Source organism: Taurulus bubalis, assembly GCF_910589615.1.
Source record: "Taurulus bubalis genome assembly, chromosome: 3".
Taxonomy (NCBI): domain Eukaryota; kingdom Metazoa; phylum Chordata; class Actinopteri; order Perciformes; family Cottidae; genus Taurulus; species Taurulus bubalis.
This window is the reverse complement of record NC_136591.1, coordinates 4,758,424-4,776,352: the sequence shown is the minus strand read 5'-3', so window position 1 is coordinate 4,776,352 and position 17,929 is coordinate 4,758,424. Positions and strand designations below refer to the sequence as shown.

The 17,929-nt window shown below is 40.4% G+C and overlaps 1 protein-coding gene across 1 annotated transcript; it reads left to right on the top strand.

The window, feature by feature from the left end:
* The first annotated feature begins 5,469 nt into the window (after window positions 1-5,469).
* Window positions 5,470-11,897, top strand: stxbp6l (syntaxin binding protein 6 (amisyn), like). Its single transcript, XM_079214955.1, has 7 exons — window positions 5,470-5,595; window positions 6,060-6,221; window positions 7,655-7,785; window positions 7,868-8,177; window positions 8,267-8,365; window positions 10,671-10,828; window positions 10,950-11,897. Exons 2-7 carry the CDS (start codon window positions 6,074-6,076, stop codon window positions 10,971-10,973), a joined length of 870 nt encoding a protein of 289 aa, XP_079071081.1. The 5' UTR covers window positions 5,470-5,595; window positions 6,060-6,073; the 3' UTR covers window positions 10,974-11,897.
* Window positions 11,898-17,929: the final 6,032 nt, after the last annotated feature.

The window sequence follows — 17,929 nt, the reverse complement described above, 5'->3', positions numbered from 1 at the left end:
ATCTGTAGCAAAGATCAACAGTCGCCTGTTGCTTAAAAACTTGGCAAACTTAATCTTTCCTATTTCCTTTTCAATAGCTTTGGTCAGTTTTAACGGATGATAGTGAGCCCCTTCATTTTTGAACGCAACTACCACTTTCCATTCCGCTCTTTCCTCACATTTGCTCCATTAGCCTTCGCTTTTTTACTCCCCTTGCCGAACTAATTTCCGGAGTGATCAGAACCATCGCTCCAATCTCTCCTCTTTCTGTTAGCTTCTTGCCATTGCATTCTATTTCTCTCGCCATCTGTACTGTCACCCATATTATCTGCATTCACGGTACAGTTGCTGCTGAACCGCAAAATTCTGCTCTCCTCTCGAAGTCCACCGATTTTCCACTAACTTGATTCGTCGCACACCGATGACGTCCGTCGTCCCGCTCGCTCGCGTAATCCTTGAGGACAATCCACGGGGAGCACTGAGCAATCGAGAATAAGTGTCCATCGGCACACGACGTTATAGTCTACTGTCATCTTTTGTGTAACACAACGGAGGAAAAGCAATGTCACTTCCCCCCTCTGTCTGCGTGACAGCTAGACCTAACGTCTGTGTTGAAAATAATGTTAAAACGGATTATGGTGTATTCCCGCTCAAAATTACTATTGTGATTCACAGCAACAGTTATTACTGAATTGTGAGTTACAGCAACATTTATTTACAGTAAGATTCACCCAGGAATGAATTTTGACCATGATGCATTGCAGATCTACAGTAACATGCTGTATAGGAGTTCTACAGTAAGAATATGGCCAGTATACAGTAATATTACTGTGAAAACTAAAGAAACTTGTTACAGTGTAGTCTACAACCCATCATGGCATCTGTTGAGTGAAGTACAATTCTCATAGTCAACAGGGCAGCCCGGTCCAAGGCTGCTGCCCAGATGAAAGAGATGAGGCTGATTACCCTGTGGGGAGCTGGTGTGAGAGAACAAATGACAGGATTGGAAGAGAAGAAAGGAAGTTTTTGCTACGTTAAAGACAATGAACGAGGAGAGAACTGAGGATACTTATGTTTGTTTTGTGTAGCGGCTTTTTGTTGGAATTAAGTTTACCTTTTGCTAACAGAACTTTGAGTTCGAAACCACCATTGCTTGTCGTCTTAATTTGTGCACCCACGCCTCACCTCACGATCCCGACCTCTCAAGACATCACAATTTCTCTCTCTCGCTCTATATATATATATATATATATATATATCCCAGATTTATTCATCAAACATGTAGTTTTGTTTGTATTTACACCATTTCAAGCCCTCACAGCTTCTCACACTAACCAGGTAACAGGTGATGGGAGTAATATATATATATATATATCATGCAACATTACTCCTAATCTTAATTTTCTGTTCTTTCTAAAAGCATATTCACATCGCAAGAGGTATAGGCATTTTTTATTTACCCCATTAATTACCCCATGACCCTTTCTCTAGTGACGGCCTTGAGCCAAATTTATATTATATAGTTTTTACAATACATAGTGTATTTTTGTGCTTTGAAAATATCCCAGGACTGCTGCACTCTTGTTCTGTGCCTTTCCTGTTCCACCACAGGGTGGTGCCATTTTCTTGCTGTGGATTGAGTCTTAATGTTGAAATATGAAAGTCTCAAAATGTGAGAGGATTTTTTTTGTGTATGTTGTTGATTCATGGGGAATTTTATATTCTTAGGAGTATTTTATAGTCTCGTAAAAGTAAATAGCGCAAACTATCAAAGCTTGTAATATCTGATGCGTGGTTCATGCAGCCCCACTGCATGCATATCCTCTTTTCTGTCGTTGAATAACAATCAAAAGGAAAGTGTTACACTACAAAGGGAGAACAGACAGGATATTCTTAATACACATCCCAATACATGTCGCCCCACCAGTTTGTTAAACTCCAGACAGGAGATTGTCAATACATGTCCCAAGATACGTCTCCCCACCCAATGCATGTTCCCCCAACCATGTGTTCACTCCGTATATAACTGAGTGCGAGTTTAACTTGGGAAGTCTCACTTCCAGACTCCTTGCAACTCTTTATAACTGTGCCTTTCTTGCAAGAATAAATTATATCATGAATAATTTCTGTTTTACAATATTCATCATTTCAGCGGGTATTTCCACCTCATGATGTATAATGTAATGATGCTGATGATTTGCTTTGTGTACCTGCATACAGATTAAGGCATTTTATATTACTCATTAAATCTCCCCTGTGTATGCAGATGTAGTGCTGATAAACCTTTATTGTAAAGATGAGGTAGCTTTCACTCCACAGCCTATTCTGTATTAACACTGGGAAGATGTTGTTTGTCATTGTATTGACTACTGGTTCCAACACCACAGAGTCATAATCATCTAAAGTAAAAACAATCCTTAGTTTAATCCTTACAGGAGATCCTCCAGCATAACTGTCTCTTTGTATGACTGCATCAATAGATGTACTACAAAAATAGAAAACATGATCACATCATCCACTCATCATTCATTGATCTGTTTGCTCTTGCATTAGTGTGGGGGACTGCCTGACTCATGACAACTGCACATTTTATAGGTCAGCAGAGTGACGACCCATCCCTTTCACTAGGGGTCTGAGTCCTGTTTGCTGTGTCTTTGGGTACATCCGAAGTCTCTTAATTGTCATTCCCTCGCTTGAACAGGAAGTTGTTCTGAGCCGCCATATTGACGGCTGTCCCAAAGCTCTGAGGCTGCGGTCAAATAGTCCCAAAAATGGCCTCCTAACGTCTAACCCTAACCACTTTTCCTTGACCTCTGTAAAACGTCACAGGGTCAAGGAAAGATGGGAGGGATAAATCATAAGGAGTTAGGAAAAGACAACTGCGGATTTAGCGAATCCGACTCCCATTTCACTAAGCAACGCAGTTATGATGCGAAGGCATGCGCATGTTAGTGACGTCGGTCTGCAGCGGTGAAACTACAATGTTCAGGAGATAGACTACAGAAAACATCATCTTGAATACTTTGTTGGTGTGTTTTTACAGTGTTGCGTCATGCAGACGACATGAACAACCCGCAACTCAGGGTAACCGCTAGAAGTGTTGACTTGATAGTGTTATATTGTAATGTGACAAAATAGTTGATTCAAAAGCTGATAATCAGAAAGACTGAAGAGCTCTTCCAGTTTAACACTTTCATCAAAGATTCTGTAAATGAAGTCAAATAAAAGAATGAGGGCTGAGGCTGCAGTACAACACCGGAGAGAGAATATCAAATACAGTAGTTTGATCACTTTACAGCATTTTTCAGCAACGGCAATGTAACGCTTGTAATTTGCCAGCAGGTTTAACAGATTATTGAAAGTATTCAATGAAAATTAATGAATATATACTTTATTAATCCCCAAGGTGACGCAGGTCTTTAGGACCCTGGGGCTGATGCCATCAGGTCCTTCAGCTTTGCCTTGGTGGAGTTTCTCCAGCTGTCTTCTCACCTGGTCAATCGTCACAGAGAGAGGGGGGAGGAGCCCATTGTTGTAGAGGGCTCATTGGAAGAGCCATCGGGTGTTGAGGGCTCAATGTAAGTCATAGCAATGGTTATTTACATGATCTGCGTTTGTCGGTCATGACCGGTTGTTCTCGTGAACGACAGAATGGTGCGTCACTTTAAATGTTGCCAGCGCAAGGAATTATGTGGCGGCATTATCTCCTTTCCTTGATAAAGGTAGAGCCAGTGTTTCCTATGCTAAAGGAGCTATGTAAGGAAGCATTGAAGCTCCGTTCTTTTGCATTTAGAGAATTCGACCAGCTCTTATCATGGCGGCCATTTAGATACTTCTGGGTCATTTCACTTAATTAGAACCTTCCTAAGCAAAAATGACTATTCAACCGCAGCCATAGGTTACATCCCAAGTCTCTATAGTCGTTTCCTCGCTCCTCGATTGAACCGAAAGTTGTTCTTCGTCGCCATATTGACGGCCGTCTCTCCATGCATCTCTGGTGGGAGGGACTAAGATGCAAGTAAAAGGCGCAAGTTAGGGAAACTGGAATGCAATTAAGACACTTTAGATGCACCCTTTGTGTGTTGGAACCAATGTATTGGTTTATTTTATATATCCTTTAGCACAGTGGTTCTCAACTGGTCTGGCTCAGGGACCCACCATCACCCCTGAATGACAAGCCGCAACCCAAATCGAGGAACATTCTCAACTTCTTAAATTTATTTAATGAAAAGATGGTGCAGTTTGAACCTGAGATAGTACATAATATGTATGCCAACACAAAAACAAGTTTAATGATAAACCAAAACGACCAACATACATAACAATTCAGAATCTTCAGCCAATTTTAAAACGAACTCAACAGCTTTCATGCACAAACAAAAAAAGTCCAACACCTAAGAAGTAGTTTAAAAAAAGAATCAGATGACCTAACTTTAACTGAGAATACACACTCACTGAATCTATGACAAACACTTTACTGTGGGAAAAGTCACTGTCTTGAGGAGCAGCTTTTCAACAAATTAAAAATAAATTAAGTGCAATTCAAAAGGATTCATATATACAAAATTAACTTTTCTTGTGATTACCTCATCAGTAGGTAAATACTGAAAAAATTGTGCTTTACAGAAAATTAAGCAGCACTCAATTCTCCTTAAGACCCCCAGGTTTTTTCCTGTCATGCAGGCAGCGCCATCAGTTGTGAGTTTTATATTCAGTAGGCTTTTTTGGGAGAGTTGTTCCTGATCCGATGTGAGGTCCTGGGACAGGGTGTCGTATCTGTACAGATTGTAAAGCCCTTCGAGGCAAATTTGTAATTTGTGATTTTGGGCTATACAAAATAAATGTAGTTTAATTTGCATATAAGACGGCAACATACCAGATCTATCTTGCTCAGGGTACGTTTGCACACATCTCCCCCTTCATTGGAGGAATGTGAAAATACCTCTTTAGTAACACACTTTGCACAGATACAAGTCAGTATCAAGAAGGTCAGACATTTTAGAGGACAGATTTTTATCTTTTAGAATTTTGAGTCAGTTTTCTGTGATAACCATCAGGTGTGTTGCCAATAGATCACCTTTAACCTCTCATTGATCATCGTTGTGCCACTGCAAATGTCCTTGTATCATCAGCTATTTCACTGTGACTGTATACATCACAGTGAAATATTCATGTTCAGGTTTTTTTCCAATTCCAGCAGGGGGGTTTTATGAATAAAATTCCCTTTTTCCTAAATCAGTCTTTATTTAACAACACCATTTTTACCACTTATTTTTTTTAAATATATTTTAGATGAAGACACAAAGGTTAGAGTCAGTTATGTCACCCAACCCATCCCCACCCCCATTGTCAGCATGGCTCTGTCTATGAGACAGCCGGTCACTGTTCTCTGACTTCCAGCCTTAAACCACGTGCATGTCGACGTCTTGAAATGGGGTGGACTGTGTTTTTTTTGCGTCTTCACAGCAAGACACGCCGCTTGGTGTGCACGGGTATACATGCATGAGGGAATGCTTAGAAACATTTAATTATATAACAGGCGAACTAACAAGGAAATACGGCTGCAGGCTACTAGAGGCTCCTATATAGTCAGGACAAAGGAACGGACAAGAACAGGTAGGCTAACCTGTTGGTCAAACTTTTTTGGGCATATCACTTGTTTTTCATATAAAAATATCCATTTCTTAAAGCTCTGCCTGACAATAACTAAAGGGACTTCTTGTTTTCACTGATCAAAACGTCATTCATCTTACAGTGATACTGTGAAAACTACAGCCAGAGATGAATTGGTGTTTGTGCTTGAGAAATAATTAAAACAATCATTTATCAAAGTTGTTGTTGAATCATTTTTTTAAATCAAAAAATGATTAATTGACAGATCTTTTCAGCACTAGACGTTATGCTTTTTTAAATGTATTTTTGTGTATCTCATATTTCTCATGTTGTGCTGATGTCTTTGCATACAAAGAGATATACATTCAAGAGACAAACTAAATAAAGTCACTTTAGTAAATGTACAAAGCATCTTCATCAGAGAGACTTGTTGGCAGACACAGCATGTCCATATATCACCTGTGCAGGTCTCTGGACTACAATGAATATTCAGTCTGCTATCAGCAAAGAGGTCTTTATCCCTCATGATGAGCGGATGTTGGTGGCAGTGGAGGTGCGTAGGAGGAAGAGAAGGTCTTTCCTGCCTATTGGAGCCAAAGGAGACTACGCCACATTCATCTGTGTTTCAGGTTAAATCAGACTTTTAAGACATTCTTCATTTAGTGAAAATTGGCTAAACATTGATAGTCTGTACATTTTGTTTGTTATTACTAATACTAATACTACTAATTAATTACACTTACAGTTGTACATTTACATATTAAAGAGAGAGATTAGTTAAATCAAAGTATACGTTTTATGGCGAATGGTAATTTCTCATGGATTTAAAAGAGATGATGTCAGTGTTTTGGAATACCTTTTATTTTCAATGAATTAACAGCATGGGCTGATAACCTTTTTTTTGTCAAATTATGTTCATATCAATCTTTGAAATAATTAAATTTTTACACAACATGGATTGTTTGAGAATATCAAGTCAATGTCTGATTGTTTATGGGGATTGTTGTTGGAGTAGCAAAAGAAAGATAGTCCTGCACTTGACTGATTTCAAATGTATTGATAAATTCCCAAAACCAACGTAAAAGCTGTGTACAAAGGCACAAAAACGATAATTACGTTTGCTTACTCCTCGTTTGCATTAATAGCATAAACACACAGAGGCAACACTTACGCTAATTTCCTTAAAACATACACAGTTATTACATGTATTACACCTTTAACTAACCTTGTGCTTCTTCCGCGGAGTGCGAATACCGTTACTGTTTCTAATTTTTAAAAACAATTATTTGACATTAAATCCGCGCACATTGCAACTTCCTTTTTAACTCCGAGCTGCCTTCAAAATAAAAGCATCTCATCTTAAAACAGGAAACCAGATAAATGTAGCTTAACGCAGGCAAAACACATGCGACAAAAACAACAACATTGATTGACAAACAGTTTCTAAAGCCAGAACACAAATTGGGTTACTTGGGTTACTAAGTCTTAAAGTATCTGATATTTTCTGTACTTAAGTATCAAAAGTATTTTTCTGATATTAAATGTACTTAAATATTGAAAGTAAAAGTAAATGCTGTTAATAAAAAAGCAAAGGGTCAGAATTTTAAGGACAAGGAGTTGTGGTGGGGAGCTTCACTGCTAAAAGCGGCTGGCAATAAAGATTCAGTATAGTCAGTTCAGTTAAATAATTCTACTCTCTAGCACTACTGCACTGCTACAGCTTTCCCTAACACTCCAACCTCCTGTTTATGTGATTGCTGCTTTTGGTATTGTTGGCTTGCAAAACAAATGTATGTTCAGGTACGTGCTGCTGCTTGGATTCCTTGAGAGCTCCCTCAAAGAGCAGAGCCTTCCTCTAACTGTATAACTGTATACGTTAGTTACTTGACACAAGTTTTGACTGAAATGATAAATTATCAAGGTCAAAAAGCTTGATAATCAAGATTTTTCAGGATGGCATTCCCACTGTCTTCTGTGTAGCTATGATGTAAACCTTTTATTTTATTTTAAACAATTATGAATTTCTATAAGGATATCATATTTGTATATATGATTTACCTAGTGACCAACACAAGACCACATCAGCTCCTCATTATAAAGGTGAAGCAGTTTGGTGGCTCCTCCTCCTTCACCAGAAGGTCTCAGTGGACGGTGGAGCAGCTCCAAAAGGTCAATGGCATTAACCCCAACAAGGTCAGTAGTATGTGGACATTCTGTTCTTACCAGTCTATCAACATATTGACTTTGATCTCCTGCTTATATCCTGCTCTTCCAGGACAGCCCAGAGTTTGACCTGGTGTTTGACAATGCTGTGGACCAGTGGGTAGCCAGCTCATCAGCAGAGAAGTGTATCTTTGTCCAAATCCTGTACCATGCCTGTCAGACCTACTGGGGGGGGAAAGCAGGAAGTCAGGGCAAGGTTAGCCACCAGGGGAGAGCAAATCAATGCGCTCGCGGCAAGTTCGTAACTGGTCCCTCTGACTCCTCACTAGTCTCTGCATCCAAAACCCTGCAGGCCCGACGGAAGAGTTACATTCCTCCAAGACAAACAGAGTTCATCAACTGCCAATCCAAACTAACAGGAGGTAGTGTCACATAATTATTGAAGTTTATGATACTCTGTAAATTATTTGGGTTCATATGTGAATGAGCCTATTTTAATTTGTTATTTTAGACGCCTGCACCATGAATCTGGTTATCTACCGCTGCAAAGCCTTCTTGAATCGTATGAAGAGTGTGATGGTCAGAAACCAAAGTCGATCACCTGCTCGAGGTAAGGCAATGATGAAATGGGGTGCTTAAGTCATGCATTTACTGATCATGTAGGTTCATTAGTTATGGTCAATACTTTAAAAACAGCCGTCAGAAACACCTTTACTGGCCGAGTACATGTGCCCATACAAGGAATTTGACTCTTGCATCTCTCTTGATGTACTTATACAGAAAAATAGAAATAACAGCTAGGGACAAGGACAACAAAGCTGGACAGATAAAGGTAAAGAATACTAGACTCAACAGTCTCTTAATGATGATTTTTCTCAGGAAAAACTTTTCCTGAAAAGGATGAGGGGCTTTTTCCAGATTGCAGTCAAGTTGTTTTACTCCATGTCTACACAGGCAGTTTAGTTAAAGCAGCATGTGAGCAGAGCAGCAGCTTCAGTCCTCTTTTAGTGTCTCAGGTACATCACTGCTGTGTAGTTCCACCACGTTCTGGCATTAATCCGAGCCCAACACACAATCACTGTAGAGGGCGACTGTGGCTCACTGGGAGAGCAGTCTTCCGTCAATCAGAAGATCGGCGGTTTGATCCCCTGCACTTAACCCCAAATTGCTCCCGAAAGGCTGTTCCTGCAGTGTGTGAATGGGTATGAATGATTAGATAGTCCAGGTGGGCAGGTGGCACCTTGCATGGTAGCCCTACCATCAGTGTATGAATGGGTGTGAATGGGTGAATGATGTCATGTAGTGTTAAAAAGATTTGAGTGGTCAGAAGACTAGAAATGCGCTGTACAAGTACAGACCATTTACCATTTACTACTAATAACAGTAGTAGTAGTGGGTGTCAGGCTGGTCCATGAAAAACATGAGTGATCTGTGTAGACAGCCTTATTGAGTGAAATGGATGTTTAGTATTGAGAGAGAGATTTTAGAGTGCGTAAGCATCTCAAATTCATTAAAAATTCTGCAAATAAGGTGTCAGTGGAGGCAAGGGTCAGAAACAACAAACACTTTTCTTCATTACACAGGAAGACTTTGGGGTCCACTTCCTTTTGTCAGGGTCATTTAAAATATATATTTTTAGAGTATTCAGGGTTTCAAAACCTGTCTCAGGTTTCCTCCCCACCTTCATTGTATACCACCATGACTCCTCAGATCATATCATCCTGGGCTTGTGTCCTTCGCGGTCATTTTCCCTTCTGTCTTTTTGTCTATTGTCCTCTGTGTGACACCTCTTTGCTGGATCAGAAAGGCCTCTGTGTGATGTGGCGGTCAGATGAGAGGACACTTTGTTTATTTCAGGGAGGTTGACACAATAGTCGGTCTTTAAGAACCCCAGTGCTTTGAGACTGATAGGCAGCGCGGCGCACCATTGAACCCGCTGACAGGGGTAGTATAATGGGTGGGAGACGTGCCAGGCTGCAGCAAGGCACCAAGTTACAGTTCAACAGCACCTCATGCTCAACCTCAGTCGTCCTGTGACACGCAGTGCTGTTGCAGTGAAGGAAAGATAACTCAAAATAAGAATTTTGTTGTATTGTGTTAACCCCCACAACGCAACAACATAGGTCCTGCAACAGAATGCTCGCAGCACACTCTCCTCTCTCTCACACCGCTTTTATGTCAGCGGTGTTGTAAAGAAATCCACAGCTTTTGGCTCCTCCGGCAAGCATCCTTGATCCTCAAGATGCATTTTAGGGAATTGAAATGTCCTTCAAGATAAAGCGAGTTCCAGGTCACAGAGTTGCACATAAAAATGAAGTTGGGGCCGATTTGCTGCACACGAAAAACATGACAAACAAAACCAAAACAGTAGTACATTCCTGTAGTGCATTTTTTTAAATTTGCATTAGGAGGAATTCAAACGGCAGCAACAAAATAATTCTCTGGGCAGATAATATGGCTGACATCTTAACATAAAAAATTGGACATCAGGGGAACATTGTCAATGAACTTTGACAAACTTTGTTTGAGCACCAAGCACCATGACACAGCCACCTCTTCTTGTCCAACCGAAGTCCTGCTCTCTGTCCTGCGGTCCACCCGTCAAGTGCAGCTTGATCTGGGATGAACGATGGAACCATGTCCCTGTAAAGATGTAGTCACAACATTCACCGACATTCCCTTGCTGGGTTCACCTGGAGTCTTATTTCATCTATCTTTTTTTTCCTGCGACCGGAGATAAGACAGCCAGGAGTTTGTTCCAGCTGGTGTGGCTGGATGTTGATGTTGATCAGTGTTTTGTTATATACCATATACGCTCCAGTAACAAAGACAAAAAGACAACATATTACTCTGACTGCACACATTAATATATAGCTTTTTTGATATATGTTTTCTTCTTTTGTGTAAATGAACAGGTCAGCCAGGGCAGGGTGCCACATGGAGCAATATGGGTAATGTAGTCCATAGGGTGAATGTGGTTCTGGGACAGCGTGGAGAGAGACTGACTCGTGCTGAGGACACAACTGTGGAACTGATGCACAAAGCACAGCAGTTTGCAGACACTGCTCACAAGGTGACATAAACGTACAACTACAACATATATATTACATTTTCTTTGATCATATATGTGATATAGTTCAGATTTGTATATGGACTATATTTGTTTATTTTACGTTGTTTTATTGACCATACAGATGGCCCTGAAGTATTCAAAGTAGAGTCTGTTGGAGGATGAATGGAATTCTTTGGATGTTGAAGATGAATCCTGTCACATGGACACTAACACTGGCTGATGCAGTCTGGGTCCAACATCTGCAGCTGGATACAGCTAACTCAGTACATAACTGGGAACTAAATACTCAGAAAGATAAAGATCACATGGAAAAAAGCTTGACTTTTAGCTGCAGTTATTTACCATTGCTTTTTGTATAATTAGTTTTAAACACCTCTGACACATTGAAGCCACTGCACACCTTCCTGTGACAGTCATTGAATTATTTTGACCTATCACTCGTTATATTGTTTGAATAGATAGGAGCTAGACGTTACTCATCAAAGAACATAATTATGTGCTCCTAATGTGTGCTTGTGTGTAATTGTGTTACATCTAGGATCATATCAATGAGTCCTGAACACATCAACCTGTCACTTTCTTCTGGTCTGTCTTTTTGGTCTGTGTCTACTCGTCTGTGTCTTCTGGTCTGTGTCTTCTGGTCCATGTTTTTAAGTTTGTGTTCGATGTTAGACGTCCTGTCAACTTTAGTGTGTAGAAAATCTTCTTCCTGTGAACACAGTCCAGTGTGTGAGTGGACGGAGATCGTTTTTATTTTAAAACTCCATCTAAAAATAAAACATATTAATGTGGATGTAGCCTCAGGAAATCAAGGAGAGTAATTCTCACCAACATTTGCTTTTGGCTACAGTTTAATATATGTAATGTATTGAAAATGTCTCTGTGACAATGTTCCCACTCCTCTCTTTTAAACCAATTAAATAGGCCTGGACCTGAAAATTGGGCTGTGCTTTGTTTTTTTATACTCATCAAGGATACCAGCTGTTCAGCTTTGATCACCAGATGGCTCTCACAGAGCAAATAAGACTAACTTCAGTTCCATAGCAGTTAACAGTTATAATGTTACTGATTCAATTTCAAGTAGATTTGTTAATCTGTCAGACCCATTATCCATTATAATGGACATTAAATATGGATTTCTCTCAGGCAATGAAAATGTGACTTTTATTTGTAACTATATACATTTTACTTAACTATTGTCAGGTAAAAGAGGTCATGAAACAATGCCAGCACGGAAGTCGAATGTTTTTACATACAGCCAGACCTTTTTCCTATAATATGCCTCTAGAGCAGTGGCGGGCCGTGCATTTTCTACCTGGGCCTTCTGTGCCGTCATACTACAGCTGAACAACCTAATCACCTCATTATGACGCCACATTATTATTTGTTTCGTGTAAACACCCAGTGTTGGGGTAGTTACTCAGAAAAAGTAACTAGTAACTAGATTACTTTACTAGTTACTGCATTTGAAAAGTAACTTCACTACTAGTTACTTTACTTTCCATTTTTTTATGCAAATGTCCAAATTAACTGCAATGATACATTTTCAATAATAATTTATTAATATAATTTCCAATAATAATAATCGCGCGAGTCACACGACACTTCCTGCATGAACAATCTACCGTAAACGTTGGGTTACGAGCCGCTACTACCTTCGGTCAAAGTCCCCGTTAGCTCCCCGCTGTAGCCGGCTGGGGCTCCTGCTAGCGCTCCGTCACTTCGCCGCGAACTTCCGCTAGCTCCCCGAAAACCACCGAAGATAGCGGGACCAGGCTCGACACCCGACTTGGGCAGAGGGGACGCGGGCAGTAGCAGCAGCAGCGCTAGCTAGCAGCTTGTTGCTATCATTCATGCAGGAAGTGTCGTGTGACTCGCGCGCCACTAAAAGAGAACTTTTTGGACTGGTAAAAATGGCTTGGGTAACGCAGGAAAGCGCGTTACTGAGGTCTAGTAAAGTAGTGTAGTTACCAATATTGTGAGTGTAATGTGTTACTTTACTTCGTTACCTATAATAGTAATATCGTTACTGTAATCCGTTACTTTGTAACTCGTTACCCCCAACACTGTAAACACCTCATATTCACATAACACTGCAATGTTTGACAAGTCAAATAAAATGTTACATGAAGCGCAATACCTACAAATACAGTGCAGAGTAACTGCATGACGGGATGCTGCGTCATTAACGGACAATACATGTAGTCCACATCAACGTAATTAACACACTGACAAGAACACATTCACACGAATCAGTGACATTTATTTATAACAAAACATGATAAAACAATCCAACAAAACCAAACAAAAACAAAAACAAAAAATAATGTGGTCCTGCTGGGCTCTTTGGACCGTGACCTCCAGCATTCACTGGGGCGTTTTGCAGCCGAGTGTGAAGCGACAGGGATGAGAGTTAGAGCCTCCAAATCTGAAACCGCTGGATTGCTCCCTCCAGCAGTTGCAGCAGTTGCAGCAGTAAAGCAGGCGCCGGGCCGTCAATTTACTGGGTCGTGACCAAAGAAAATCTAGTTTTCAAATAAGTTTCCTCCGTAGGGTGGCTACGCTCAGCTATGGAGATAGGGTCAGCTTGGAGCTATGGAGCTTGGACATCAGGCGGTAACTTGGAGTTGATGCGCTACTCCTTCGTGTTGAAAGGAGTCAGCTGAGGTGGTTCGGGCATCTAATCAGGATGCCTCCTGGGCGCCTCCCACCAGAGGTTTTCCGGGCACATCCCCAGATATGCTGCTGTAGGCCTAGACTTCTGGGAGACATCTTAGGATACACTGAGCTCCTCTCTCATCTTCTCTCTCTCCTTCTGGATTAATTCATGTCTCTTCCCCGGAGTCAGACAACTCCCCTCGCGATTCACTAGGGCAACTCACCCTGTGATTCCGCCAGAGAGATTCCTGACGATCCTGAAAGAAGTCCAGAAGTTTGTCTGGATCCTGGTCCTGCCTGACACCTCCTAATATTATTATTATTATTTGCATTGCTATTAGTATTTCCATTTCCAATACCATTACTGCTTCTATAATTATTCTATTACATCCACTGTTGCTGCTTTTTTTGGTAGTTTGGTACTTTTTCATCATGCCTACTACTCATTATATGAATGCGTTCTGTCATATTTATTGAATGGGATTTATTGAATGTGATTGAACTGCTTTATAGCTAAATGGGATGGAGCTACTTACATTACTCAAAATTGTACTTCCACTACAGTTTCTGCACTTTATCAGGTGACTCACTAATCTAAAACAACTAGAACATCAAGAACATAATCAAAGCAAGCCAGAGCCGGTCCTCCCTCCTGCTATGGCGCTGCTGAAATTGAATTGAATGGAAACGTCAAGACGATTTCTATTCAAATGATTTAAACAATTCCATATGAAGACATTCCGTATGCAATGCAGCTGACCTCTGTCAACCAGACTTCATGATAAATTACCGCTAAATAAATAAGTGTCAAAGATGGAAATTGCTTTTTGACATTTCTGTCAGCCGTGCTCGAAAACCAGACTAGGATGAAGTAATCACAATTTTTACTTCCATCCATCCATTATCAGCCGCTTATCTGGGGTTCGGTCGCAGTGGCAGCAGGTTCAGCAGGCCGACCCAGGCTTCCCTCTCACCCACAACACTTTTCAGCTCATTCTGGGGGATCCTGAGGCATTCCAAGGCCAGCCGGGAGGGAGCAATCCACAGGTTTCCGGCAGAGCACCATGGCCTCAGATTTGGAGGTGCTAACTCTCATCTCCGCCACTTCACAAAAGCCCCAGTGAATGCTGGAGGTCACGGTCCAAGGAGGCAAACAGGACCACATCATCCGCGAACAGCAGAGAGGCGATTTTCTCCGCCCCCTGGCTGCCCCTAGATATCCTGTCCTTGAAAGTCACGAACAGGAGCGGTAACGGGTCCGGCACCCCATAATCCCGCAGCACCCCCCACAAAAACCCCAGAGGGACCCGGTCGAAAGCCTTCTCCAAGTCTACAAAGCACATGTAGACTGGTTGGGCAAACTCCCAGGATCCCCAGTAGTCTCGCGAAGGTAAAGAGCTGGTCCACTATTCCATGGCCGGGACGGAATCCGCACTGCATATCATGGTTTGTTTGTGACTTTAATTCTTTAAAACATATTAAAAATGACTAAAGATCAATAAATACAAGTGAGAAAATGTGTTTAATGTCATGGATATCCAGCCAGAGTCACACACAGTATTAAAAAAACACTTTTTTTATGTACACAAACAAAATCATTTGGAATTAGTTTTTGCTTTATTTAACTTTTATTTCAACTGTTTGACCCTGGTCTGAAACATTTTTGATTATTTTGTAAGCTACTTTAATACAAAGTACAACAAAATGCCAAATCCTGGCATCATCTGGCATTAAGTACGAGCTGTAACAGCTACAAGAAGAGGTCTCTTGGCATCTCTCAAATATTTGGCCACCATTTTAATTAAGTAAATGTCAGAGTTATGTCCTTTTTATTCCTGACAGAAATGATGTTCAGTCGAAGTGAACATAATCAGTTAAAGTAGTATAAAAGGATGGGTTGAGATTTGTTTGCTGTAGTCATTCCTCTTGTCCATACTGGCTTTGAAGATCCCTTCCTATGAAACTTCTCATGCAGTAGCAGTGCTGCAATGGTCTTGGAGCGTATAAAGGTAAATCAGTGTTTCTTTTTTCATGCCAATCTAACTGCACACTGCAACATGGTGCCAAGAATGAGAGCGTATATCTCATGGTCTGCTGCCCATCTGTGCACAGTAGGTCGACAGCACAGCTCAGCGCTCTTGGTCGCTCTATTTGGTTAAGTCGCACCCATATAAACCTCTGTGAAATCACAAAAACCCTTTTATTCATATTTTGTTTGTCTTTCCACTTTCATTCTACATTCTTCAACCAGCTTACATGTGATCACACAGAAACAATACAGTTTCATTCTGATTATGGCATCAATTCCAGTGAGACAGAATAAAGATGGCTCTGTATCCATGACAGTAGTTAGTATTCTATACTGAGGGCCTTTCTTTTTCTCTGATGATTCTTAACAAGCATCTAAAGGCATCTGCAGTCTCTAGAGTGGTGATGTGTCATACCGTAATAACACACAACAGATCCGCTGGATACATTGTACATACAATCATCCAACTGTTGCAAAAAATTAAATTAAATCTCTGTGCACATCACGTGTCTGTTATGACTATTAATCTACACAGACATATGTATTAAAGGGCCAGTATATAGGATGTAGTGGCATCTAGTGGTCAGGTTACAGCTTGCATCCAACTGAACAATCCAAGTGTGCAGAGAACAAAAAGAAGGAAAAAGTCTCCCTAGAGTTTGGTTTGTCGTTTCTGGGCTACCGTAGAAACATGGAGGTGCAACATGGTGGACTCTATAAAGAGGACGGGCTCCCTATGTAGATATGAAAGGGCTCATTCTAAGCTTACGTAAACTAAATAATTCTTACTTTAAGTTGATTTATATTTAATTATGAATATTATACTCATTTGCCAATACATTTTCCTTCAATAAAGTTTCTTTAAAGCGGTTCAAAGAGTTCCATGAAATCTTATCTCTCTGCTAATAACTCCCTCCTGCCAGTCCTCTCCCGGTGTCTCCATGATCAAAAACACTGGGTAACCGGAGCAATTACTGCACGTGTCAGTGTTACAATACAGGTGGATTTGTGGCAGCTCCTACTGTGAACAACTTGATGAGATAGAGATTGTTTGGATTACAGTGTTTCCGGACAAACAAAAGAATCTTACTTTATGAATCCCAATTTATTTGTGGATCATTACCAGGATCACGTTTAAACATGCGGGCAACATTTTTCTTTCCAGATTGTCAGCAATTATTTTTGCATTAAAAACAGTGAAAACTAACTGAATTAAACATAATTCAGTGTATCCACTGTTAACACAAGACATGGTTCGCAGATTGAGGGTCACCAGATTTTCTAATCCATGATGTGTAAGAAATCAAATATCAAAAATAAAACAGACCTGGTTACTTAAGTGCATGTAAATGCAGTCTCCTTGAAGCAGCATTGGAATGTTACAAAATGGGTACTATGCATCTTCTTTTTTGTGTGTGTAACTACATGGATTGTGGCTCTGAGTGCTGACAAAATGCAGGTGAACAACTTTCCAAAATGCGCCTGAATATATCCTGTGAGACACAGACGAAGCACTGAAGCTGTTAGGCAACTGTTACCTGCTGATAGCCACATGATCCAGAGGTCAAAATCACTAAATGCTACATTCAGGTTTTAATATTCGATCTGTGTGTTGAGCATTGTGTTGGAAAATAATTCTCTTTAGCCCTCTCTATAATTTGACTTCACTTAGGGGTTTCTATGTTCTCATCTAAGGCATAGGATTATGAGAAATTATGAAACAAATTTTAACACAAGCACAATACTTGACCTGGATCAAGCACTGGGGCGTTCTCTATGACACGGACCAATCAGACACAAAGACCTTTGGTAGGACGTCACTGATACAGTCGGACACAGCAGGGTGCTTTGCACGGGAAACAGTTCCATTGAGAGAATACCGGGAAACAGGACAGGCACAGTATATTGTATGTCCACTCAGTCTGTAGCAAGAGTCAAATCGAGGTTAGAGTGTGTAAACTGGGAGGAATGTAAATGTAATGTTTAAAACAGGTAGGTGATTTGTGTGTGCGCTTGCTGTGTTGGGTCAATTAATTTCTATTAACTCAATTATAACATTGTAGTTTGCAGGATATGGACTGCCAATTCTGAAATGAAATCTTTCAATCAAATTCCAATCATATTTGCCATTTGTGGGAGAATGATGTATGATCACTTTAAATAAAAAAATACAATTAAATCTATCCAAATATTTTTGTGCAACACTGCAGTGTTGTGGGGTTCCGTGAATATTACAGCCTTTATCCCACTAGCAGGGCTTTAGACTTTAAAAAATGTCTTTCAATCAAATCAACTAATAGTGACATATCATAAAGTGGCATTAATCATTATTTGATCAAACTAAAAGTAAACATCATTACAAATATTGAGTCTTCCAATATTTCACGTTTCCAAATAAAATATATAATAATAAT

What these genes read in the sequence shown, in the direction of transcription:
- stxbp6l (XM_079214955.1), top strand. Translation starts at nt 6,074, where the DNA reads ATGAATATTCAGTCTGCTATCAGCAAAGAGGTCTTTATCCCTCATGAT. An exon ending in CACATTCATCTGTGTTTCAG is followed by an intron (nt 6,222 to 7,654) that starts GTTAAATCAGAC and finishes TGATTTACCTAG; the next exon opens with TGACCAACACAAGACCACAT. An exon ending in ATGGCATTAACCCCAACAAG is followed by an intron (nt 7,786 to 7,867) that starts GTCAGTAGTATG and finishes CTGCTCTTCCAG; the next exon opens with GACAGCCCAGAGTTTGACCT.